This window comes from Phaethon aethereus, assembly GCF_964289735.1.
Source record: "Phaethon aethereus genome assembly, chromosome: 1".
In the NCBI taxonomy this organism is placed as follows: Eukaryota; Metazoa; Chordata; class Aves; order Phaethontiformes; family Phaethontidae; genus Phaethon; species Phaethon aethereus.
The window spans coordinates 199,604,551-199,632,431 of NC_138575.1; the positions used below are offsets into that span (position 1 = coordinate 199,604,551).

A 27,881-nucleotide genomic window follows, 5' to 3' on the forward strand; every position below is an offset into this window, starting at 1 on the left:
ATGGGGACTACAGGTGACGACATGGCTTCGGTGGAGCAGAATGCCTCCTTGAACCCCCTGTGCTTCGAGTGTGGCCAGCAGCACTGGACAAGGGAGAACCACCTCTACAACTACCAGAACGAAGTGGACGACGACTTGGTCTGCCACATTTGCCTTCAGCCCTTGTTGCAGCCGTTGGACACTCCCTGTGGACACACTTTCTGCTACAAGTGCCTAAGAAACTTTCTGCAGGAGAAGGATTTCTGCCCGCTGGATCGAAAAAGACTCCATTTTAAACTCTGCAAAAAATCCAGCATTCTTGTTCATAAACTGTTAGACAAGCTATTTGTTTTGTGCCCCTTCTCTTCCGTGTGTCAGGAAGTCATGCAGCGATGTGACCTGGCAGCACATCTCAAAAACAGGTGAGCGGTGCAGATGTTTGCATTGCATGTTCCTTAACACGTTTGGTAGGCCAGTTCGTGTAGCAGTAGAAATTTGGGGCAGGAGCGGGGAGAGGGTTGGTGGTGGGTTTTAAACTCACAGTAGAAGACCGTAAGAAATGGTCAGTCGGTAACTGTGCACAACTAGAGCCCTGATTTCTGTTTTGGACATCGCACCAGAAAGAGCGAAGAACACTTGAAGAACACTGCCCATTCTCATGGGAAGAATGATATGATCTGTTAGAGGTCTCAAAAACATGAGTTAGCAAGAGAAGTTAAAGAAAATGGGGGCTGTTTATGGTAGGGGGAAAAAAGGCTGAGGGAGGGGAAAAATGAGATGTGCAAACTCTTGTCTGCAAAGAGGAAGGAAATAGTGCAATAGGAACAAAGGAGGTGTAGTTCAGATTTTAGGAAAAAAGTTTTATAATGGTCCTGCATTGGCATAGATTGCTTGGGTGGTGGTTGTGTATTCCCCACTTCCAGAAGTGTTTATGAACGTGTTAAACTGACCTTTATCAGGAATGTTTACAGCAGAATTGATTCTGCTTTGAGGTAGGCAGATGGACAAGGTATCTCTTGAGACTCCTGCAAGACCTATTTTTCTGTGTTTAAAAAAAAAAATACTTTTACTGAACAGGTTGATAGTGTGTTGCGTGAGCATGCTGTAGTTTCTGGTATTTCTTGTTTGTTTGTATTGGTTGCTTACAGAACACTTCCAACACCCTGTTAATTTGGTAGAAACTCATCACTTCACACACCAGTGGGAAGTTTGGTGCAGCTTTCGTGAGTGATTCTGTGTCAGAGAGATACCTTCCAAGATTACCTGCACCTGAATGTTTAGGACCTTATTTTGAACTGTTAAAAATTTTGTAGTTCTTCTGCTTTATGCCACCCTAACCTAAATATTTAAGTATTGAAAGAACTCCATGATAGAAAGAGGGAAATAAGATTATCAAATTCAGCTAGAATGTTGTGCAGACTAGCGCACTGTGTCCTTCCAGCAAAAGAGTTGCCTCTGTACCGTGTGTGCGGTACCCTGCTATGTGAAGATGTTTCATTCTTCTCTGTAACGCAATACCGTTTTTCTAATGAACAAATGTTAAACTTATTTTGAGGGGTGCATTTGACTTCTTTCATTTCCTCTATAGGTTGGAGAATACTTTCAGTAAATAAACAGATAGGTTTTTTTTTTTTAATCATTAGCTATTTCCCTACATGAGTCATGAACAAAAACTTGGACATGCCGTTTATGTTAAAGCTAAAATATGGTGGAATTAATGAGTTTTGGCTAAAAAATATTATGCATATCTATATCAACTAACATTAAACTGTTCAGAGGTTTTTGAAATTGTAAGAGGAGTATAGTGAAGAATTATGTAGGGAAGGAAATTATGTATTCAAAGGAAATGCATCAGACTTCAAAGGATCCAGTTCAGGTGAATTGCATCTGCTACCAGAAAATATTCCCTGTGTATGATTCAATGATATTTGAATACTATGTTCATTTTGCAGAGAGAGGTTTCACAAAAGTATGTAACTGTCCCTGCAAAAACACATCAAACCCAGAAGAATAAGCATTGCGCATACCCATTTTACATAGACAAAAGGCACTAGGGAAATACGATTCAATATGTGAGTGTGTTTGTCAGCAACATTCGTAAAAACAAGCATATTGTCTAATGACTCTTCAGGAAAACAGGTGGTAAGGTTATGGACCAGATCATCTTTGAGTGCCATCACATAGCATGTACAGGACAACCAGGTGATCAGGTCTTGTCAGCATGGGTTTATGAAAGGCAGGTCCTGCTTGAACCAGCATGATCTCCTATGACCAGGTGACCTGCCTAGTGGATGAGGGAAAGGCTGTGGATGTTGTCTACCTGGACTTTAGTAAAGCCTTTGACAGCATCTCCCACAGCATTCTCCTGGAGAAACTGGCAGCTCGTGGCTTAGACAGCTGCACTCTTCGCTGGGTGAGGAACTGGCTGGATGGCCGAGCCCAGAGAGTTGTGGTGAATGGCATTAAATCCGGCTGGCGGACGGTCACAAGCGGTGTTCCCCAGGGCTCGGTTCTGGGGCCAGTTCTGTTTAGTATCTTTATCAATGACCTGGATGAGGGGATCGAGTGCTCCCTCAGTAAGTTTGCAGATGACACCAAGTTGGGTGGGAGTGCTGATCTGCTGGAGGGTAGGAGGGCTCTGCAGAGAGATCTGGACAGGCTGGATCGATGGGCAGAGGCCAACTGTATGAGGTTTAATAAGGCCAAGTGCCGGGTCCTGCACTTGGGTCACAACAACCCCATGCAACTCTACAGGCTTGGGGAGGAGTGGCTGGAGAGCTGCCCAGCAGAAAAGGACCTGGGGGTGCTGGCTGACAGCCGGCTGAACATGAGCCAGCAGTGTGCCCATGTGGCCAAGAAGGCCAACAGCATCCTGGCCTGTATCAGAAAGAGTGCGGCCAGCAGGAGTAGGGAAGTGATTGTGCCCCTGTACGCCGCACTGGTGAGGCTGCACCTCGAATCCTGTGTTCAGTTTTGGGCCCCTCACTACAAGAAGGATGTTGAGGTGCTGGAGCGTGTCCAAAGAAGAGCAACGAAGCTGGTGAGGGGTCTGGAGCACAAGTCTTATGAGGGGTGGCTGAGGGAACTGGGGTTGTTCAGTCTGGAGGAAGCTGAGGGGAGACCTTATCGCTCTCTACAACTACCTGACAGCGGGTTGTGGCGAGGTGGGTGTTGGTCTCTTCTCCTGAGTAACAAGCGATAGCATGAGAGGAAATGGCCTCAAGTTGCACCAGGGGAGGTTTAGATGGGATATTACGAAATATTTCTTCGTTGAAAGGCTTGCCAAGCATTGGAACAGGCTGCCTAGGGAAATGGTTGAGTCACCATCCCTGGAGTTATTCAAAAGATGTGTAGATGTGGTGCTTAGGGACATGGTTTAGTGGTGGACTTGGCAGTGCTAGGTTAACGGTTGGACTTGATGATTTTAAAGGTCTTTTCCAACCTTAATGATGCTGTGATTCTAACTCTTCTGGTCTCCTCAGTCACCAGCTGAGATGAGATCCTTTAATTTCCATGATTTCTTCATGGGCTTTGTTTTTACCTGCTTTGCTTGCTTTCAATTTGATACTCTTTTTGTTTTTTCTTTATTTTTTAAACCAGGCTGCATAAACTTAAGCAGTTGCTCATTCCATGAGGTGTTTCATGGTTTGGTAGTCTTACCTGTGCTGGCTCTTTGGGCAAAAAGCCCTCCACATTGGGATGGAAAACCCTGGGCCCAGAGGGAGGGACAGTGGTGGCGGTGGCGGGACAGGGAGAGGTTTCCTTTCCTATCGTCCCCTCCAAAAGGAGGACGGTATTAACTGTCTGCCTCCTCTGCCCACGCTTGGTCCAGTCCAGTGACACTGGTGGCCACTGAGATGTAAAGGTTTATTTGAGAGATGCACGGGTCTACCCCATGAACTTCTTTCCAAGACTCAGTCTTTGTCCAGTTGGAGACTCTTGGAGACCATCTTCTGGTGAGGGGTGACATTGTGGAGGAGGGAGTCAGGTGTGGTGTGGGTGTGCGTGCAGGCAAGTGGTCTGCAGAGAAGGGGAAAAGAGCAGCAGCTGCCCGCCTTGGAAACAGCTTACTCATGTGCGTATTTCCAGCGTGCCCTCTTCCTTCTTTCCCACATCCTGAAGGCTCCCGGGGATTCAAAGCCTGGGAGGAAGACCTTGGGTGTGCAGAACTTGCAGCGACCTTGCAGCCTATGGCAAGCCTGGAGTTGCCTGGGTTTTCTTGGCTGTTGTATGCGCAGCGTGGACAAGTGTGGTGTCCATGTCAGGGAGGTACAGGGACTAATGAGGAGCCTTTCTGTCTTGTTTTTTTTCTCCTTTTTTTTTTGTTTCTCCACATGGTTTCCATGTTAGCTTAGGCTTTTGCTTGTTTCCTCCAGGAAAGTTAATTTCTGATCTGTATGAGGACTTGGGGGTGGTGAGGCCTCCTACTGTTGGTTTGATTTATAATTCTGATAGTAAACTGATTTTATTTTAACAAGAGGCAAAATGCTGGCAGGACTCCTGCTATGTATTTGGTTCATCATCTGGTTTACTGCTGTCACTTCCCTCACCTTTTCCTTGGTTGGCAAGTCCTTGAGTGATACTAGGGCTGTTTACAACAAGGCCACGTAATTTATTTGTACATGCAACATTATGTGTGCTCACTTTAGGTATATATGAAATACTCATTTCCTTAATGCACAAGGTTATTATGAAGTCTGAGTGAGGTGAGTCACTAGCTTTTCCTGTTTGTCGGCTGGAAAAAAGCTTTCAGTTGCAGAAGGCTGCTCATCTTCAATTCCTTCTGTTGTCTTGGGATGCTGATATGCATTTTGAGTATGTGGTGATTTACAGTTTTCAATTAAGTTTATTTGCAAACATCCAAACACCTGTAAATTATCTGACATAAATGATGGCAGCAACTGCATAATTTGATTTTATATGGATTAGTGAATCCAGTAAAATTCTACTACTGATCATTAAATTTAGGAAAGAAATATAAAAGTCAATACTATTATAATTTTTAGCATAGGTTAATATAAATCAGTCTCAACAAGCCCTTACGTGAACTAGTTTGTATTTCTAAGAAATGCAATATGGTTGGTTAGTTTTCGCTGTCTAAAAACATTCACAATCAGGTTTTCCCGTGTTGTTACAATCGGCTCCATTTGAGCATAAAAGCTGGAAGGAAATGTCATCGTATCCAGCAGGCACCTCAGAGTGTAAGGTTGCTGCAAGCTGCTCCAGCAAGGAGATGGGAGGCATGAGACACAAATTTGATTAATTCATGGTCACTAATTGCACTCCATGATACCTTGCTGCAGAAAGAAAATATTCTCGATTTATCAGTCTTTCAGTTTCATCACGTTCACTTGGGAACTGTGGTTTTCAAAGATAAACACAATGCACACAATCTGATTTAAAGGAAATAATATATGAGTAATGCTGACTTGTACTGGTTTTCCTAGTCACTTGGTACAGATAATTTGTTAATGTTTAGTAAAGTAGGTGCCAATTCCACTCCTAAATATCAAAGATAAATTTATCAGAAAAAAATCTGACAAAAAATTACTGAGTTTTTCTATGTATTATTTTAATTCAGTTAATTCTTACAAATTATTCAGACCTGAACAAACTCCACTGTACAAAAACATACTCTGAAATTCATACAACTTTTTAATGAGAGGGTTAGGTACTGTGTTTATGTATTGCTTTTGAGTTGGGCTTCAGTTTTCCCCTCCTATATTCAACCATGGTGATTTAAATTATCATTTTGGATGGAGGCATTTTTCAGATGTTTTAATGTTAAGGCCAACATTGAAGCCCATTTTATGTCAATTTAAGCTTGAACTTTATATAGGATTGTATGTTCTGGAATTAAAGACATTATTAAGCTATTCATTGTGTGTCAGTTAGCATGGATATATGGATTTAGATTAACAAGATCCAAAGGAAAACTGATTGTATAAACACAGAAATTTATCATTAAAAATCTTGGCAATACCAGTTATTTTGGTGTTCATGATAGTGCTGCTGAGTCCTCTTCTTCCCACCCGGTCCCATGTTAGCTGCCAGCACTGTCCTTACCCTGCTCCTTGTAGCACCAGGAGAAGCGAAGAGAATCTGTAGGATTTAACCCTCTTTTGGCAAGTCTTTTCTTACACCTGAGTGGTGGATAGGCAACAGATTCAGTGTTTCTCCATACCCTGTGAACTCTTTCCATTGCTGGAAAGGTGAAGGATCTTTCTGTGGTGGTTCTTTGCTCCAGAGCCACCTGGCTTCTTGTAGGCTCCTCAGATCCTTGGGTGTGAGAGGGAAATGTGCAACAAAAGCCCTCCTCCTTTTTTTTTTTTTTTCTTTTTCCTGAGTCTTCTCTGATTCCCAAATCTAGGTCACTCCTAGTGCCTCCTTTTCTTTCTTTTTTCTTTTTTTTTTTTTTTTTTTTTCCCCCCCTGGCAAAAGAAAAACCAAGACCCAAACACTTAACATGGTGCTACTTTGGAAAGTTTACTGTGAATTGCAGCTGTAACCTTTGCCAGAATTACTGCTTAAGCTCACTTTGCCGGCAAAGTTTTATGAGCAATAGCAAAGGTGTTTGGGTTGCTTCTCTGCAGTCTTTGCTTAAATTCAGCTCCTCCTTGGAAAACAATTTAGTGCAACTGCTTTGAGGCTATTTGGTGTGTTTGCTCTTATTGAACCTCTACACAGGGCAGAAGCTGATGGCGTAGGTTACAATGAAATCTTCCTTTTCAGTAGTTAGTGAGCAAATGTGTTTTTCAAGCCCCTACTTGTTATTCCATGGAATACACTGTAAACTAATCTTAATTTTGTATGAAAGCCCTTTTTATCTGCAGAGGGGGATTGCAGCTAGTGTTCCAAGGAGTCAGCTTTTAAATGAGAAACTCGGCAGACTTTGCTGTTAAAAAAAAAAAAAAAAAAAAGGCAAAACTTTTCTTCTCTCTCTGATGAGGATTAAAAGAAGTTGAAGGCAAAAGCTACACTTTGACACCATCCAGAACTGAGCAAAAGCTGGTGCTGAAGGGAAAGGAGGGAGTTGATAGATACAGGCAGAAGCTCATTTTACATCCCAGAACAACTGCCCTTCAAGTTTCCTGATAAATGACCCTGCTCAGTTGCTTTAACTGGTTGTTTCAGTACCTCTACTCTTGGGCATCTTGATTCATGACAGGAATTAAGTAATTTCTGGAAATTCTAAAAAACATGCCTGCCTGCCTTCTTGCTCCTAGCCAAGATATTCTGGCTTTGTAGCTAGATATGAAATGCTGTTTCTGTAAGACACATTGCAGTCTCATTTTAGCCTCTATTTATGCAATTTGTTATATGAGAATGGATTCCGTACCCGTAAAAACAATCTTCGATGCTTGTTTTGACCCTGAGATGCCCATCTGTGTACATAACTTGTTACAAGATTTGAAATGCTCTTTATCCTAGATATTTGGCAAAAACAGTATTAGTGAAGGTGCGTACCTTTAAGAGATTCATTGGTGCTTGTTAACTGTTACAGCTGCTCTATGGTTTTGCTGTTTGTGAATAATACATTCCTACTGTCAATAAAAATCTTCTTATGTTGCAAGTGAAAATGAAAAACCTCCTTATAGACGTGCTTCAATACCAATACTGGGCTTTGCTGCTTGGTAGGTGGCATATTGTGTTTAAAGACCAAGGAATTGGCATCCCGTGAATTAATGTCTCCACCAGACAGCTGCCCTCCTGGCAATACAGTTCTACAATATCAGGCTGAAAGTTGTAGTCTGTTAGAATTACTGGTTAATTTGGGGAAAAATCTATGCTTTTTTCCTTTTTCATCTTGTAGAACGTTGCACAAAAGGGATTCCGCTGAGCGGAGTACGTGTGCCCAGGAGGCTGTTTACATTTCTTGATATTAGCCTTTGAAATGATAATTAAATATCATTGGCAAAAATAAACCTCAAATCTATTTATATTTTGCGTGGTGACTTTCATCAGCTGCCAGGTAACGATGGAAGATTGTGTTCTGTGAAGGAGGGTGGGGGAGAACCTGGCTGTGGTTTGGAGAAATAGGACACTTCCAGGGGTGATTTTTGTCCCATCCTGGTTTGATACAGGTTAAAAAATAATTTCCAAGGTGTGCTTTGCCATCTACACCAGCTCCTTTGGGATCCATGGGCCTTGTAAACTGGCTGAATAAGAGTCAACAGCACAGTGTTTTGGTAGAAGATACCAAAGGGAGTATCAGGTTCATAAAGTAGTCCAGTAAGGCTGGATGGACTCTGCAGCCCAAGCTCAGTGGGTGTGAAGCGTGGTCCTCAGTGTCAATTTTGAGCTATTCATTCTCTTCTCTGCCGAAAACCAGCACCCCTAAAGCAGAGCAGTCCAGGGACAGCAAGGACGAGCAGCTTGGGGTGGCTTTGTCCTAAACTCTTGCAGATCACTGTAGGAGAGCACGTCTGTCAGAGCGCCTAGGAGACAAGAGGCTTCCTTTGCAAGAGCATTTGCCTCTTGCCATGTTGCTGCAGAAGTGAGTGATGTTGGAGATTGGTCCTTTTTTTTTTTTCTTTCTGTTGCCAGTGCTAAGATTTGGGGGAGTTAGTGGGGCTAACCCATCAGGTTAAAGTATTTTAGAAATTTTGAGGGAAGGGGTTGCATCTTTCCTTTTCTTGGCCTTTTGGGATTCTCGTTTTGAGGTTGGCATTGTGAAATGTTGAACGATAAAAACTTCCTGCCGAGTTTCACCTGTAACTGTGGGTCTCTTGCCACCAGAATAAATTGAGACCAACCAGATTTCTTATCTGATCAGTCCCACTGTGCCAATGATTTTATGTAGTAAATATTTCCTGGGCAAAACTAAGTAGTAGGGCTGTGTTCCATCATTAGAACCAGAGACATTTTTTCACAAGCTAAAACTTTTCAAGTAATTTCCATTGTTCGAGCTTGCACTTTCTTAACTTTGAAGAACAAGAAGACCAGCAGGTATAAAACACGTCACCTTGTGGAAGGCCCCAAGAAATTATTTAAGTGTGTTGATTCATAATGTGAACTGCCTCTAATTTATGTATATATGCATATTTCACAACACATTTGGGTTACTTTATGCCATTCTTCTAAACATATTTTATATATATGTGTGTATATATAATTTTACGTATGTATAATGCTGCTGAGTGGGGTCACAAAAGCTATACAGGTGTCTTTATCAACATTCTTTGGAGCTGAATAACTTTGTTAACATTTCTTGAAAATCCCTCACACCAAAACAGTCTTAACCATATAATTATTGAATCTCCTTCACAGAATGTCAGAACATAATTATAGTTCTCAAAACATTCTGGTTTAACAAGTTAGGATATCATTAGACTTCAGCTGTCTTTTACTCTGTTAACCCATTTCTTCTCCTGTTGCAAAAATAAAGCATTTCTTCTTTTGTTATAACAATCTGTCAGGTTCCCAAACAGGGAGTCCTTTGAAGACCATTGTTCCTTTTTTCTGACACAGCTACAGTACGAGCATCTTTAGGTGGTCAGCAGCTCCAAGAGCAGGAACTTTAAGAAGGTGTGCTGGTTTTGGCTGGGATAGAGTAAATTTTCTTCATAGTAGCTAGTGTGGGGCTATGTTTCAGATTTCTGTTGAAAACAGCGTTAATAATACAGAGATGTTTTCTTTATTGCTGAGCAGTGCTTACAGAGAGTCAAGGCCTTTTTGGCTTCTCACACCACCCCACCAGCGAGGGGGCTGGAGGTACATGGGAAGCTGGGAGGGGACACAGCCAGGACAGCTGACCCCCACTGACCACAGGGATATTCCATACCATATGATGTCATGCTCAGCATATAAAGCTGGGGGAAGAAGGAAGCGAGGGACGTTTGGAGTGATGGCATTTGTCTTCCCAAGTAACCGTTACGTGTGATGGAGCCCTGCTTCCCTGGAGATGGCTGAACACCTGCCTGCCCATGGGGTGTGGTGAATGAATTCCCTGTTTGGCTTTGCTTGTGTGGGGAGCTTCTGCTTTACTTATTCAACTGCCTTTATCTCAACCCACAAGTTTCCTCACTTTTACCCTTCCAATTCTCTCCCCCATCCCACCGTGGGGGAGTGGGCGAGCGGCTGCGTGGTGCTTAGTTGCTGGCTGGGGTTAAACCACGACAGAACGACATAAAATACTGTAAGAAGTGAAATAACAGATGCTGGCAAAACTGTCACATAGGCAGATGTGTAAGATTGATGTCCACATCCAATTATCTACACATAAATGTAAGACCATTCGATAAATGAAGGCTTTCCATAAATTTGCAACATTGCAGCCCTTCTTTGCAATAAACTATTGTGGGATTTTAAACAGAAGCAAAAAAATCATTGCATTAAGAATAATGGGAACTCACGAAATGCATTTATAGACAAAAGCGCCGAATGCTGATAGAGCATTGTTACATGAGGGAAAGCAAAAAATTGCACCTCCTGTGTGAAGTCAGGAAGAAGAGGAGATGATGAGCAGAGCTGTTACTTTTGCTAAATTTTTCATACAAACTCCTAGATGAGGGTAATTTTTTTCAGTATTTTAACACGTAGATTGCAATATAGGTAGAATTTTCATCTCTTTCCTCCCCCAAATGACCTCAGGAAAATATGATGCTTCCTTCTCTTGGCTTACTGAAGTGAAAGGAGATAGCTTCAGTGGGTATCCATATGTGTCTTTGAACAGGGCTTCTCTTCTGTGGAATTTTATGCCAGTCGTGTTGTAACCTTTTCAGCAAAGTTATCTTCCAGAAACTGGAATGTACATAATGGAGTAAGTCCACATTCAGAAGGTGTTAGAGCACTTTTAGTTCATGGCCAAAAAACTACGTAGTAGAAGTTTTGTGAAGAAGGCAGTGCTGTTTTGGGCTTCTGTCCACTAAAATGTATTTTGGTCATAAAACACAATGCGTTTAATATTTTTTATGATTAGTTTAAAGCTGTGGCTTTGAAGAAGACTGACTTCATTTGATGGAATAGTTGGGCATTTTGTGCTACAAACATTGCTGCAGGCTTGAAGCATGCTATGAACATTGTCTTCACAGGTGTCCTGGGGCGTCTCATCGAAGGGTTGCCCTGGAGAAAAGGAAAACGAGCAAGCTGCAAGCAGAAGCGGAGGGCGAGTGTGGTCCCGGGGGGACGGAGCAGCCTAGCAGTTTATCTCCGGACACGGATCAGGGAATAGTGCCAGCGGAGCAGAGCTTCACCTCGCCCGCCCTTCCTGCGTGGACAGATGAGCCCGGCATCGACAATCCGCCCTTTGAGGAGAGCACGGTAGCAGACAGTATGTCATCACTTATCTTCTCAAGTCTCTTTCATCAGATGTGGAAACATTCGTGGTGTCAGAGCTTGACTCTTTGCCAACTGTGAATGTGCGTCTTCATTTTCTGCTCTTTTCTCTTGATTTGCTGGAGAAATATTAGTGGGTTTCATTTATGTGCAAGTATACAGCTGGGGTAAGGTCACAAGTAGGAAGGAAAGAAATATCTCAGAGTATGTGCTAAATATCATGGTGCTGTATCATCATGTATCATATCATGGTGCGGTAGTTCATGTTAATCTACTAGTAGCGCTGGCCTTGCAGCGAGACAGAAGGAGCGTATTTTCTATAAAATTACAAAAGTTGTTTTCTAAGATGAGATTTCTTTTCCCCTCTTCCCTCTTCCCCCTGGCCTGGATCAGCAGCCTTCCCACACACGGAGTTCTGTCCTGCTCGAGCGAAAAGGCAGCTGAGTAACTCCTGCATCCGTCTGCACCGAATGAGCAGTAACTTCTCTAGCATCTGGGATTTTAGAGAGGAAGCGCTGAGCCTTACCACAGAGGAAGGTGGTCCTGTCCCCTTCCTTCTCCTCTGTATTTGCCATCTTTTAGCATCCTGCTTTTTCCTTTTTAGTTGTATCCATGTTTGCTTCAGAAATGGAGTACTTCTCTTGACCTCAGTGGCAGCTCAGTTGTGAGACCAGCTAACGAAGAGGCATGACCAAGTCATGCTCTGTGGCGTAAGCCCCAAAACACGTTTTTATTATCATCATCAAATGTGAATACACAAGTGATCAAATTGGAAGCGAAGTGTATGAAATTTATTACAAAGGACAGGATCCAGAGGGTTCAGAATAGCCTTTTCCAATCCAGATGACCCCATTTCAGGAAGCATGGATGCTACTAAGTCATTAGAGAGCTGTTTCTAACGAGCTAGGTGTTCCAACAAGTAGTGGAACTAAGCCAATTGCACTTGTTTATTTTGTTGTTAAACCATTGTTGTGTGGCCTGTCTACATTGTCCGTTGGTGATTTGCTTTATTGAAAGTGAATGAGGTATAAAGGATATTAATCATGTTTCTTTTTATACAATAATTGGCAGCAAATCAACAGCCACCTACCTTGCCTGAAGGAGAGATCACTACTATTGAAATTCATCGGTCCAATCCTTATATTGAATTAGGAATTAGCATAGTGGGTGGCAATGAAACGCCTTTGATCAACATTGTCATTCAGGAGGTTTATCGAGATGGGATCATTGCCAGGGATGGAAGACTTCTTGCTGGAGACCAAATACTGCAAGTATGGAACCTAATTACGTATTCTGTCTGATTACTTTCCATTCACTCCTTGCAAAACTGGCTGTTAAATGAGATGGGAGATTTTCCTTGTCAGACTATGTTGTGTAAATGTTAGCTTTGCAATTTTCAGTTGGAAGGCAAACTAATATTCAGAGCAGAGCCCGTTGTTCTAGCACTTTTGGCTACGATGTTTTATGTTGTTTGTTGGACCAGTCACTGGAATTATTTTTCTTCCTTAGCAATGTTTAAAATACGAGTTTACTCTTCTGGTTTTAAATGTTGTGGGACTTGGTCTTTATTTCAGCTTTATGCATGCTTTCTGAAGGAACCCAAGGTTACTTCTGACTAACAAGTTGGCATAATTTGTCCTATGTAAAAAGCAATTTGTGGATTGTAAGGCTGACTTCATCTAAACTGTTATTTTAATCTGGCTTCACTGTTACCTTCCAATAGCCTAAGCAGTTGACCTGCATCTTTCAGTATATGTAAAAGAGTCAGAGATATTCTTCACTGGCATGATTTGAAGCAAGGTGCTCTAAATATTTTTCAAAAAAAATAAACGAAGAATTAAAATTTAAGTTGGTTATGACTGAGTATGTATCTTTGTTATGGTTTTAAGTAATTAGCCACAGGCTGTGTAAAAAGATCAAATTCTATTAATTTCGGAGTTTTCATTTTATGTTAAGGGAAGAGGTTGTTTATAGGACTCTTAAGAATGGCATTGAGTTCTACATAAACAAGACAGTCCTCCAGCTTTTTTCTGTTTTTAATCATTCCACCTGAAACAAATACAGTGCCATCATTTCAAAATTACTTCAGTAACAGTGTTTGCTTTTGATCTGATAGCCTAAGATCAGTCCAAAATTAGCATCAGCCTTTTTTTTTTCACTTTTTTGAAATCAAGCCAATAGAAGTAGCTTAAATACTGTAGTTATCCTTGGAATGAAATTAGTTTGCACTTCAGAAAATAAAGTCCCTTTTGAGAAATGTGCCTTTTTCCTCACATGGAGTGTTAGCATAGTGGCTGACCAAGGAAGTAATGCAAGAGGTTTCCAAAACATTGCCTTTTTAACAAGCAGTTGTGGACACTGATTGAATGCTGCCTAATTTATTTCAATAGTCAAGGGCTGTCTTTGATTGCCAAAATAGGGAGCTTGAGCTCCAGTGAAGCTTTGGAAATCCTTGCTGTTTGGGCAGGTGTCAATTATAGTTTCCAAAGCCGTTAAGGGGCAATAAATTGACTATAAATAGGATTTATAAGCGGCAGTGAAGCATATCTTCCCTGTCAATGTGCTGACACTGGGGCTATCAGATGCTGGGGTGGTGTCCATCAGAGTCGTCCTGTCATGCTGAGGGAGAGGTACAGGAGGGAAAAGCCAAACTTTTTGGAAGATACAATATCTTTATTGCTTTGAATTTACCTGTGCAGGTGCTGAGCTGTTGTATTAAAATTGCTTGGTCTCTGTCAGCTGTAATTAAGAAGGATATTTCTGAAAATGCCTTCAGAGGCTTTTATGAGCAGTAAAGGACTAAAGGAAAGCCAGAAAGGACTGGGAGGTGAAACTCAGCGTTTTCTTGCCCAGTCAAACAAGAAGTATTACCCTTTCAAGATCTGAGGGAACAGCATTTAGTAACAGCAACATAAAAGCATATGTTGTCTGCAAGGTATAGATAGGTGCCTAATATTTTCAAAGTGCTCTACAAATTGTTCCTTTTTTGTGCTGGACTGTGACTGTAATTCATGTAAAACATGTCCTAATGAGAATCTCTTTCCCCAAGAAATGCTAAGGCTGTTTTTTTCTGAAATTGTGAACTGCCTTGTAGAAAGCAGAATTACATTTTATTGCATATATTCTTCTGTGCCCTTTGAATGCTTCCATATTTTATGTATTTACTTTAGCTAGCGACAGCTAAAAATAAAACTGGATTTAATTTAAGGGCTCTGACGGATGAGCCTGAGTGGATTTTGCTGGTGGCAGCTCTAAATGTTATTTCTCTAGCTATGCCTCCTTTCCCTCTGCCCAAGGTTACAGCTTGTCTTGGGGCAGTCGCAGACCAGGACACGGCTGTGGTTTGGCGTCTGCGCTTGCGGCACTGCCGGGAGCAGCGGCTTCGTACTGGGCATCAGGCTGGAGGATGGAGGTGGCTCAGGGAGGGCAACCTCCTACTTCGCTGCTGGAGCAGCAGCTTCTCACAGGGGCAGGGTACTGGTGGGTACAGCTGAAAATACCAGTGGCAAATTGTTTGGCACTCGCCTCTTGGACCCCCTCAACTCAGATGTGTGATATAAATGTGGTGGCTGCTGCACATAGATTTCTGGGTCCTTTCTCCTCCTATTTTTTTAAGTGTTAATATGGCTATTAGATGGTGGGAAGCTGCAAGTATATATTTTCACTTACTTAGGTTGCAGTGGAGACCATTAAAAAGCTTAGGTAAGGCAGGTCAGTATAGTCCATGTGGTGTTAGTTTCTGTCTGCTGAAATTATGGGGCAAGGGTTCCTTGACCGCGCACAATAGTATGTGCTAAGGATGAAGTTTTTAATATTAACTTTGAACCTTTTTTTCCAGAACAAGGCAAATACAGGTTTTGTGCCGGTTTTTGTGGTGCTCCTGTCTTCTGCCAGATCTCATTGCTCTGTCAATTTTTATCTTTATAGTGCAAGAAATGACTGAAGGTTACAGATCTTTGTGTCAGTGGGCCATGTAACAAACACAATTCTTGTTTATAGGGAGGGAAAGTTTAATCTATTTTTCATTTACCACTGAATTTTGAATGATACAGGTTATAAGTCTGAAACTCTGGCCTAGTTGAAGGTGGTGGAAAATCTTCTAAGTTCATGCTAAGACTTGAGAACTAGTACAACTACCACCTTCTACTGTATTAATGAACAAATTTCATTATTCATGGCTATTATTTTATAGCTTTAAGTGACACTGGGCTTGACACTGAAAGCACATGCAAAGTTCTTGTCCTAGAGAACAAACAACGTGAAAAATAACGAAGACAGATGTAGGAGACCAGGAGAACAAAAACCCTGAACTATGATGACAGAAGGTGTTTCTGTTAGAGAGATGTTGTCACCTCTGGGAAAAGGCCTCAAGTTGCACCAGGGAAGGTTTAGATTGGATATTAGGAAAAATTTCTTCATCAAAAGGGTTGTCAAGCATTGGAACAGGCTGCCCAGGGAAGTGGTTGAGTCACCATCCTGGAGGTATTCAAAAGATGTGTAGATGTAGTGCTTAGGGACATGGTTTAGTGGTGGACTTGGCAGTGCTAAGTTAATGGTTGGACTTGATGATCTTAGGGGTCTTTTCCAGCCTAAAAATAGGTTTGTAGATTGACCAGCCAAAACGGGTTTGCAGAAGAGGATGGAAGGCTGAGAGAGGAAGCCTGGTAGGGTCAGATACGTAGGTTGCTACAGTGATATGTAGATTGGTTTTGCAGTGAGATCTGAATTTAGTTTGGAAAGGACTTTTTTTCTATAACCAGGAACAATTAAACATGTGAAAATGTAATTCTGATTATTTTGTTGTTGTTGTTGACTTGCAGGTCAATAGCTTTGACATAAGCAATGTGTCTCACAACCACGCTCGAGCTGTGCTTTCCCAGCCTTGCTCGGTGTTGCACCTCACCGTGCTGAGAGAGAGGCGGTTCGGCAGCCGCACACACAACCACGTGGATGCCACCAGCTCCTTGCGGGAAGACAGCTTTCAAGTGACGCTGCATAAACGCGACTCCAGCGAGCAGCTTGGCATTAAACTTGTACGCAGAACAGATGAGCCAGGAGTTTTCATTCTTGATCTTTTGGAAGGGGGGTTGGCTGCCCAAGACGGCAGGCTCTGCAGCAATGACCGTGTACTTGCGATCAATGGGCATGACTTGAAGCACGGGACACCCGAGCTCGCTGCTCAGGTTATACAGGTAATTTGCCTTCCCTGCCTGAGTCCTTAGCTCAGCTTTATTTCTTGGGCGAAACCTGGGATAGAGTCCGTCCTGAACAGAACAGCTTGTGTAGTGCCTAAAAGCCCACAGCGTTGCAATTCACTGTGATTTATGTTCTGGAAATAACAGTGCAAAACAAGGTCTGCTTTGGCACCTAGCAGATGAACTTCACTTTCACGAAAAGTGTGTTAGTCTTCCCTGGCATACAGCCTGAAGTTTAGAAGTGTGCTCATGTGAGCAAGGAGGGTACCGTGTAACCTATTGCTTAGCAGAAAAAAATGAGGATGATTATTGTATTTATGTATGTACTGTAGTTTTAATCGCTCAGTAAGCTCTATAAAAGTGGGCTTTGTTTTGTATTAATTTACCTGTGCATGGAGTTGGGGTTAAAACAGGAAACTGATTGTCAGACTTCGTAGAGGCAACAGGTGGCAGCTGGGAGGAAAAAAATAGGTCTTCCATGAGTCTTGTGCAGTAAAACTAATTTTCTGACTGCACAGGAAAGGGCTATTCCAAATGACTGGCTGTGCTCTGGACACAAATATTACCCAAAGTTTGATAGAGTCTGACATATGAACTTTCCCTGTTCCCACAGGAAAACCTTTACTCCAGGCCTTTCTCCCAGTCTGTAAGGAAACAGCTGCAGCATGTTGCTGCTTCCTGCTGACTGGATGTTGGTGAAAATTGCTCTTCTTTTAGGAAAGTTGGAATAGACCAATAGTAGGTTCTTGCAGCCTAGCACAGTTATCTTTGCTTAACCCAGCACCTCACAGAGAGCTGTGATACAAATGAGTAGTAAATATTCGTTTCAGGTATAATTTTAAGAGCTTCCATGGCAGTTAAAGGAAAATAACAATGATCTTGGGAATCGTAATTTCAGTTTCCCAGTTTTTGGATACAGTGAAGTGGTCAGAATTTTACACTGGGTAACTTCTCTCTGTTGAGGTGTACTTTTGCGGCAATAGAGTTGATGTTTCATTTAACATCTGGTGTCTGAGTTTTGTAATATTCACCGAACTCCAGAATTTGATGGTCTGCTCATATACACCATATTTCTTGGAAGTCTCTTTGGGAAATACCAGAGGTTTTCAGAGCTTTTGACCAAAACTTGCAGACCATGAAGCCATCATGTGGGCATTTCTTTATTGCTATGTGTTGCAGAAGTTTGCGGAGGCTGCAAATGGAATTGGGTGATTTTTAATGTTTGAAGCTTTATAACACAAAGTGAGAAACAGTCCTTTTGGCAAAGGATTTCCAGCTGATACATATGTAACACCAGGGGAAAAGCAGGAATGTTAATATTCCCTCTGTTCTAGGGGGAATTGCAGCAAGAAGCAAGTAAGGGAATGTACAGTCTAAGAAGTTTGTGGCACCCTCAGGAACTGGAAAACCAATGCTGCTGTCGTGTTCTTTCATATTTCATCTACGTTTCCCCCCACCTCTGCTAATAATCAACGTCCTATCAACTTCATTACTTTGTTTTATATATTCAACAGGCTAGTGGGGAGAGAGTGAATTTGATCATCTCTAGACCCCTGAAGTCACAGACAGTCAGTATTATCCGAGACGCGGGGACTCACAACAGCAACTCACACCAACACCAGTCCCAACAACTGTTGCACAGCAGACCCAACTCACATAAGGTTGGTGTTTCTCATTTGAAGAGGTATAAATGCGTTTTTAGTCTTGTGATGGTCTAAGTGTGTAGCAAGGCAAGATTGAAGAAGGGGTTATATCTTCTTCATCTTGAATATCATTCAAGAGGATTATTTTTTGTTGCTGCTGTGCAAGGACGGGAGATGTGGTGCTCACCATGCAGCATATAAAGAGCATGTTGGAGGGATGTGTCATCTCCTCTGTGAGCCAGCAGTGCTGGCTGCAAGACTACTGAGTTCTGTAGGGTCAAGCTGGGAGAGAAAGGCAGAATGAAGAGACTTTCATGAAGCTAGTGTCAGATTATCTAGAAGACCTGCAGAAATAAATCCTGTGCTTGAGATGTTCTTGTAGTTAGAAAAATATGACTTGTCACTGTTGAGAAGTTGATTTTGTGAAATAATTGTTGTGTTGACTGTGTCAACCAAGCCACCTTTCCTCCTGTCCACTCTGTTGGCATCACTGTTTAACGTCATACTTCTGTTGGGAGGTTTTACATGTGTTGATAGTATTTTCTTCTGAAAGTTTGGACAATTTCAGAAAGAGCCTCACTTATTCTTAAGAAGCTTGTTTTCCTCCTGAGGGACAAAGGTGAGGCTCCCGAACACAGTGGCTGTTAGTACTTGCTACAACGTTAGGCCACATAATACTATAATGTTAGTACTTGCCACAGCATTAGGCCTAACATCAACAATGATTACAGCTCATCTCTGTCAGAGCTTGAACCCATTTTCCACCTGCCAGCGTGGGTTGTGTTCATATCACAGTTCCAAAGTTGATCTGTTGGTTGACCTGGTTTCCCCAACCATATCAAGGCCACCCATAGGCTCTTTCAAGGTGGGAAGTCCCATGTAACCGCAAGTGAACGGTTCCCACGTGTCATACCATTTATCTTTACCTCTCTCCTATTAACCTACAGTTGGCTTAGAAGTCTTGTAACTTAAAAAATGTTTGTATAATTGAATGGAACCAGCCAGTTAGTCCTAAAGTCTGAAGACTTAAGAGGAAACTATCTTTATAAGCTATGGTATGTATACATATAGCTACATCTGTGATTAACATGTATATGCGAGGAGCAGAGTGAGTCAGAAGGAACACGTGTCACTGGAAGTCGAAGAAAGACATTTTCCAAGAGAAGGCAGAGGAATAAATACGTATTTGTAGTTGGAAGAATCTCCCAGGTTATTTCTTCTGTTATTTTGGATTCCTTGCAAATATTTTGTTGATTTAAGATGCTAGTATAGGTATGTGTGCAGTGATTTGAACGTATCGTTAAATATCCTGAAGAGGAAGAGCTTCACCAAATAAAACATACTTTGATTCAGGTTTAGATCCTTTGACGGGGCAAAACTAAGTACGGGCTAAACTTCATAATTCAGGTGTTAGGAAATGACATACAGGATCTCTTCTTGCTTCAAGTTTGGGTCTTTGTTGTGATCATTAGGGAGTTTGCATAAGGCACCCATTACCAGCCTATAGCACTGATTGGCCTTGGTTACTTTGTGCTCCGGGAGATGCTACATACCGGCTGCAAAACAAAACATGATGTATAAGGACTTTAAAAGGTGTCTCTTCATCGACATGAAAACACATGTGTTTTCATTTCTTAGGAGCTTCTTTGTAGTTCTGGGCCATATTCTACTGACAAATGAGGTAATGCTGATGTTCACCAAGGCATCAAAAGATTTCTTTCTAGCTTGTGTCCACTCCCATATGGTTTTGTAGTGCAGTCCTAAAAATTAGCCAATTCCAGTGTAAGATGCTAAGGAAAACTGGAGTGAGATTTTCAAGATGGGCCTTTATAAACTTTCTGTCTATGTTTAAGTATCAGTGGCTTTTTTTGGTTTTTTTTTTTTTTCCCCTGACCTGGAGGAAATCCAGCTGAAGCCAATTCGCACTACTTAGTCCTTTTAAACCATTCTGTTGAAGTGCCAAAGTATAGCTTCGGGGTGTGTTTAGTTGTGTTTTGTTCTCTCTTTTTTTTTTTAAAAAAAGTTTTAATAATGTTATTTATCCTTCTCAAACAGGATCTCTCCCAGTGTGTTACATGCCAAGAAAAACACATTACTGTGAAAAAAGAGCCACATGAATCTCTGGGAATGACAGTGGCAGGAGGCAGAGGCAGCAAAAGTGGCGAACTGCCCATCTTCGTGACAAGTGTACAGCCTCACGGGTGTTTGGCAAGAGACGGCAGGATTAAACAAGGTGGGGCTTGGCTTTCCTGGTGGCAGGAGTGGCCTCTGATTGCTGTTTGATGAGTACGTTCTCTGGAGTCAGATGGTGTCAAAAAGCCTTTTCACAGATGTAGGGAAGCACTGATGGATGCTTACCTTCATGGTTCAATAATGGAGACAGAGTATTTAGTATTGCGCTTCCACCTTTTCTAGGAAAGGGATGTTTAGAGAACGATAGCAGGGGAAGCAGATAAGACCAGGAAATGTCTGGTTAAATTCTTTAAAGCTGACGGTAATCCCCTGAGCTGAGGGTCTGGTGCGATGCTTTGTGCTGCAGTGCACGCATCCTGTTTTTGTGTTTGATTTGGTGGCCTGGGCCCCATCCCCAGAGGAACCTCTGCTCCTCAGTGTAGTATCTGAACAGCAGAGATGCTCTGATGACAGGCCACAGCTAAGTTTACCCCCAAAGCTACGTCAGTGTTGACCCTGGTTCCTGAATGCTTTCTTATTCTCTGGGTTTGCCGGTCTTCAGGGGTGCTACAGCACCCGTCCTTGTTCCTCGGCTTTGCAGAAGGGAACCAGGAGGTGGAGGTTAGACTCGGTGTAGGTGAAGGCAGTCCTGCCTGATCGATAGCAAAGCATTTGATGATTAAAACGTATTGTGTCATATGTGAAACAAAGACTGCCTATGGGGTCTCTGTGATTCAGAGTTCACAGAATTACAGATTAGGAATTAGTTTTAGGAAAGAAGCTTAGGAAAAAACCTTCACAGATTGCAAATTTAAACAGTGTGGGAGCATCCTTATATGCTTCTGAGAGAGGGAGTTTTACACCCACATACCAACGGGTATGCTCGCTTTTTCTGTACTTCTCTGAAAAACACACTTGATAGAAAAATCACAATTGCTCTTTCATTGTGTAACATGAAAGTGGCCACAGCAGCAACAAAAGTGATTTCAAGTTAAGCTGCACCTCAGCTTTAGCTTTCCCTGGGGGAAAAAGCTTTCAAAAAATGAATCTTGTTCCAAACATGACCCAGGTGTTCGCACTTTTGCTTTGGTTTTTCTGGCTTTCATCAGTAAGTGAGACATTGTGTGAAAGAGGAGACTGACACTGCTTGGACAGTAAATAACATTCTTGTTTTCATTCTGAGGCTTTTAAAAACTATTCTGAAATAAAATAAAAATTGTGGCAATTTTTTTAATGGCTTTGACTCTTTCGAGATTATCTTTGTAGAGATGCTCGCTCTTTCTTCTAATGGACTTCTTTTTGTACCAACCTTTCTAGTAGCTTTTGAATTCCATTTTGTTCTCCCGACTAACAAGCTAGAAAAAGCAGAAGACCTAAAACACTCTGTGGAGCCTCACTTATCTACAAGAGTTGGTTACTTTTGGTGCCTGTATTGTTCCTTCCATCATTCTTCCTTCGCTTTTAAAGTTAGGGTGGACCTAAGATCCACCACTGGAAACGATTATATGCTGGCATCTGCAATAGCAGCTGCAGCGAAGATGGTGAGGTGCTTAGGTAATTTCTGCCTCAAGTTTTCAGGGCAGTATACCATAGAAGCCACAGCATGTGATGTCTTACGTAGAAATAAATGATACTGATCCAGCTTAATAGTTCAATACATTAATGTTTCAAACTGACAGTATAAGGCCTCTGAGCTATTCACATTCCCAGGCTGTTAGTTCAGACTGTCTCAGCTCCAAAAAATACAGTACTCGGTGAAACCTTGGCGTGGGAGGTGCTGTCGGTAGCAGTGACTCTGGCAGACTGATGTGTTCTCACTCATGTCTTTGAACAGGTGATGTGCTGCTGAACATCAACGGCATTGATTTGACTAACCTAAGTCACAGCGAGGCGGTGGCCATGCTGAAAGCTAGTGCTGCCTCTTCGGTAGTCGCCCTGAAAGCCCTGGAAGTCCAGGTTGTAGAAGAACAACCCCAGGCTAATGAAGAACAATTGAGTACCGTCAGTGAAAATGAATACGATGCCAGTTGGTCACCATCATGGGTCATGTGGCTGGGACTTCCAAGGTACAGAATTAATTGATGAAGTAATTAGTGACCTGTTTTAAGCTAAGTCTGAGAGAGGGACAAAAGCGGAGACCTTATTAGTTGCAGCACATCTGCCCTTATTTCTGCCTGACTGACCATCTCAGCTCTATTCGGTTGGCAGTGTGCTTAGGAGGAGGACTGTGAACAGGAGCGATGTTTTCTTAGGAAACTGAAAAATGAATAGACTTGGTTTATCCCTTCACAAATGGTAGTAACTACCCACATGGATTCTTCTCATTGAACACATCATCTTTTCTGTTGCTTAACCATATCGTAACTTCCTGTAGAATACCTCAAACCAGAGAGATTATTAATAAAAACAGGAAGTATTGACCCACGTGTCTCTGCTAATTCACTGCCTAAATTTATGAGGCCAAATACACGACTTTAGAATATTGGGTCAGACTTGCCCTTCTCACAGACTCTTCACACAGATCTCTTGCACATGTACACACCCATAGGTACAAATTCTCATGCATTTCTTTCAAGAACCCACTACCATCTCTGCCAAACACAAAAACTCTCCAAGATTTGCAGTGAGCTCCCTCCCCTTGACTAATCTGCACTCTGCTGGGCATCACCACGTTTTGTTTTTACTCTTCTGTTTTTCACTGTCTTGTGGCTACAGCTATAAGCTCATTCTGGCATTGCTTGCTATGAAGAAGAGATCCCACTACAGCAAATAGGGTTATTAACTTCAGCCAGGGCATGCAGGTTAATTCCTCTCCCTCTGATGGAGTTACTGGGCTCAGGTCTGTAGTTTAAGCATAAAACCACAACAAGAACCAGGCATATTGGTAGCAGAATTGCAGTTGAAGATAACAGAACCATGCATTGACCCTTCAAAGATTTCACACTTTTTCATTTAATTTTCTGAGTTTTACTATCAGTTAATTTCTCTTCCATTCAAGTATTAATGAGTTACCTCATCTCAATAAACAGCTGGCAGTTTTGGTAAATGTACAAATGTACTTCCTTTCCATGCTTCAGCAGTGGTTTATTGCTTATATACTACAGATGCCCATGCATGGTTCCTAAAGTTACGTTATGCACTGTGCTGCTATCCTTTAAAGGAAAGTTGCACATCAGTAAAGAACTTGGCATCTTTTTTACCCAAAAGTTAATTTCTATGTTGTTTTTTGTTGGTTGTTTGTTTGTTTTAATTACAGTCATTACCAAATTCATTGGCAAGAATTAATTTTCACTGGGGGAGATAACATATACTAGTACAGTTAGGGAAGCATGATCTGGAATAAAATGGTTAATCATTTGTATTTTCATTACTGGTTCAGAGGTAGAGAAGATGATGCATGGATTTTTAAATCTTTACTTAAAGTAGAAAAAGCCTAAACTGGCTGGAGGTGGAAGAAAAATGCACTGCATTTTTGCAAACTAAACACATTGGGTATCCATTTTTGACCCACATTCTTGCCACCTATGAAATCCCTCAAATGCCATTCTATTACTGTCAGTTTACAGATTTAACTGTGTTTAAGTAATTATTCTAGCACTGCATTATTTCTTTTAAAACACATTTCTGTCTCAAGATTGTGAGGTTTTTTGGTAATTGGTTTGAATATTGCAAAATTACTCTTGTTTGAGGACAGAAGTCTAATCACCATCCCTCTCATTCTCTTCCACGCTTATCATAGTGGTAATGATGAGACAGCAGGTGTTGTGCCTACTATAAAAATATCTATATATGGTATACACGGCTTTTTCTCTTGCTATCCTGTGCTTCCATTCCACAGCTGCCTACATAGCTGCCATGACGTAGTACTGCGGCGGAGCAATTTAGGGAGCTGGGGTTTCAGCATTGTCGGTGGCTACGAGGAGAACCACACGAATCAGCCTTTCTTCATTAAAACGATTGTTCTTGGAACTCCCGCGTACTTTGATGGAAGATTAAAGTAAGCTAAACTAACAGTAATAATAATAGTCCACACTTCTAAATAGTTAGGTGCTTAATGAAATACGCCGTAGCATCTTGTGCTGGGGTGCTGATGTCACCTGCTGTCTCCGTTTCCCTGTTGAACTCTTCTTTAGGATAAGAGACATTGCAAAATGTGTATGTGTAGAACTGTCTGGTTAGTAACATTTTTGTCTTCCTAGAGAACAGCTAAAAAATTAGAAATTACTTCTGTAAAATGGGCAACACTGCTTTATCCTTTCATACAGCCTTATGAAGGAACTGCTGGAAGCTCTGGTACTGAAGATGGGTGCTGCTTCTTTAATGGAAGGGCAAGAAAGTAGATGGAAGAGATCTCTGAAAAGATTGTTAGGGAACCGGGTCCCCATGCCAGTATCCTGAGAGTCATTAGTTGGCAGGAAAGGCAAGTTCAGTGGAGGCCCCTGAGGTGGTGGGAGCTGGAGCACTTGCCCTGCAAGGATGGGACTCCAGGGACAGCTAACAGCCCCTTCCATTACCTACAGGGAGATTATCTTAACTCCGTGAGTTTGCAAAGGACACCAGGTTGGGTGGGAGTGTTGATCTGCTGGAGGGCAGGAGGGCTCTGCAGAGGGATCTGGACAGGCTGGATCGATGGGCCGAGGTCAACTGTATGAGGTTTAACAAGGCCAAGTGCCGGGTCCTGCACTTCAGCCACAACAACCACACGCAACGCTACAGGCTTGGCGAGGAGTGGCTGGAGAGCTGCCCGGCAGAAAAGGACCTGGGGGTGCTGGTTGACAGCCGGCTGAACATGAGCCAGCAGTGTGCCCAGGTGGCCAAGAGGGCCAACAGCGTCCTGGCCTGTATCAGAAATAGTGTGGCCAGCAGGAGTAGGGAAGTGATTGTGCCCCTGTACTCTGCACTGGTGAGGCTGCACCTCGAATCCTGTGTTCAGTTTTGGGCCCCTCACTACAAGAAGGATGTTGAGGTGCTGGCACGTGTCCAAAGCTGGTGAGGGGTCTGGAGCACAAGTCTTATGGGGAGCGGCTGAGGGAACTGGAGTTGTTCAGTCTGGAGAAGAGGAGGCTGAGGGGAGACCTTATCGCTCTCTACAACTACCTGACAGGGGGTTGTGGTGAGGTGGGTGTCAGTCTCTTCTCCCGAGTAACAAGTGATAGCATGAGAAGAAATGGCCTCAAGTTGTGCCAGGGGAGGTTTAGACTAGATATTAGGAAAAATGTCTTTACTGAGAGAGTGGTCAAACATTGGAACAGGCTTCCCAGGGAAGTGGTGGAGTCACCATCACTGGAAGTGTTCAAAAAATGTGTAGACGTGGCACTTGAGGACATGGTTTAGTGGGCATGGTGGTGTTGGGTTGATGGTTGGACTTGATGATCTTAAAGGTCTTTTCCAACCTTAATGATTCTGTGATTATCAAGGAGACAGAGCCTGGGCTTTTCACAGTGGTGCAGGGCAGGACAACAAGAGACAACGGGCACAAGTTGAACAAAAGAGGTTGAGACTCTTTATAAGGAGAAACTTTTCCCCCGTGAGGATGATCAGGCAGTGGTACAAGTTGCATGGTCTCTGCCCTTGGAGCTTTCTGAGACCCAACTGGATAAAGCCCTGAGAGACCTGGTTGGATCTCACAGCTGACCTTGCTTTGAGCAGAAGGTGGGACTAAAGACATCCTAAGGTCCCTTCTGACCTTAAAGATTATATGATTCTACTTACACGTTATGTTTGGATGCAGCCCCCAGGTCTAGTATGTATATATTCATCTTAGCCTTGTGTAGGATTACTTCAGAATTAAGATTCACAATTCCTGTTAAAGGTTCTTCTGTTCATAAACTGGTTTTTTTTTTTTGGTAAAGGTGGCAGTAAAGAATATGCAACTTGAAGTTTTATGGCATATTTTTTACATGTAGATTTACTTACAAAGTAACTTGAGAAAAAAATATACTTATGCCTAGAGCCTTGCCAGTAATTGATTTTTCAGTTCAATGACTGAATAAGTAAATGAAAAAATAGCTTGGCTGAACACAAAATTACATTCTTTTGGCCAGCTATGAAACAGTTTGGATTAAATGGAAGATTTCAGTTCAACCCAAAGTAAATAATTTTAGATCGGGGAATTAATAACTAGAAGCCTTCACAAAAATGGAAGTCCAAGCATTGTTCCTAAGAAGAGGGGAAGAGTGGTTGTGGTCACACTTACCCCCTTGTAAGAAGTGGAAAAGATGCTGTTGTGTGATATTGTGATATAGTACCCTCTGTTCAAATGTACTGTCTCCTGAGAATATGGACTTAAAAATGGGCCATCAACACGGCAGAGCTCCTTAGAACCTGCACCATGAATTATTGTGGGGCAGGTCTTTTTGAAGCTATTCTGTTTTGTTTAAATTATCTAAATGTTTTGTTAGGCTAGAGAGGAAGGGTTAAAATAACTTCACAGTTCAATAGTTAAGACAGTTTTCTGCTTACATTATCTGTCTGGTGTCATTTTATAGAAGGTGAAGTGATTTCAGCAGAAAGCCTGGGTGAGTGAGACCCCACTCAGTGCACTGTAGCATTGAGGTTGGGTGATGGGTTACCTCGCTTCAGGCAGAGAAGGGCTTTTGGATGCACATTTGACTGCTGTTGGTCATGCTACCTCTTCTTCTGCTCTGCCCTAAAGGAGGTTACCGGGAGAGCTCAGGGAAGCATCGTTTTGCCATCCATTTTGGTGCCCCCAATACGTGGGAGGATCAGTTTAGGAAAAGTCCAAAGTCACGTTCAACTGCCCTGGGCGATGCCAAACACACACTCAAAGCACAGGGAAGAGATGGCTGGAATTGGAGCATGCTCAACGTAGGAATAATTTAGGTGCTTTTTTGAAGTTTCTCTTGAGCTTGTAAAAAGTGAAATTTAACTCTTGGAGGTCAGTTTTCTCAAGGCCAGCAAAGAGCACCCTCCCAAATTTCTATTTCCCTGCTTCAAAACACAGAGATGCTACAGCTTCTTAGTTGAACCATCTGCTGAGGGAGATTTCAAGCCAAATGGTTATATTTGACAAAATCATAAGCCATTGAAAACAAGGTTCTTGGTTGGAAGGCAGTTGGTAACCATAAGTATCTTTACTTACACCTCCTACAGTAAAGGCATGTTTGATATAAATGTGTTATATTCCACACAAACAAACAGAAATGCTTCTGTCATGCACATGCTATCTCATTATCTTCTCGTGACTCCATTAGATCTTTCTACCTCTCTCCTCACATTTCCCTACAGGTCAGCTCTTAATGCAGAACTATCTTTGTATTAGAACTGAATCCCAGTGATTTGGGAATTTCCCACGTGAGTTTCAGCAGTAAAACAGGCTTAAAATTGAACCCTTGGGGTTCAACCTGATGGAAACCTATCAGCCCCGAGGTGAAGTGCTGTTTGTTGGTGTGTACTAGTTACTGCAGAGCAGTAGTTATAATTTGCCTTTTTTTCCTCCCCCCCCCCCCGTGTTTTTAGGTGTGGTGATATGATCGTTGCCGTAAATGGACTATCCACGGTTGGAATGAGCCATTCTGCACTCGTTCCCATGCTGAAGGAGCAAAGAAACAAAGTGACTTTAACAGTGATTTGCTGGCCTGGAAGCCTCATATAA

At 42.3% G+C, this 27,881-nt stretch overlaps 1 protein-coding gene across 1 annotated transcript; it reads left to right on the plus strand.

Annotated features, from left to right (window-relative positions):
* LNX2 (ligand of numb-protein X 2) lies at nucleotides 1-27,881 on the plus strand (the record flags this gene model as incomplete). Its single annotated transcript, XM_082000648.1, has 9 exons — nucleotides 1-401; nucleotides 11,013-11,251; nucleotides 12,328-12,527; nucleotides 16,077-16,448; nucleotides 17,966-18,112; nucleotides 20,150-20,327; nucleotides 22,101-22,332; nucleotides 24,105-24,263; nucleotides 27,746-27,881. The coding sequence occupies 9 exons, from the start codon at nucleotides 1-3 to the stop codon at nucleotides 27,879-27,881; spliced, it is 2,064 nt and encodes a 687-aa protein (XP_081856774.1).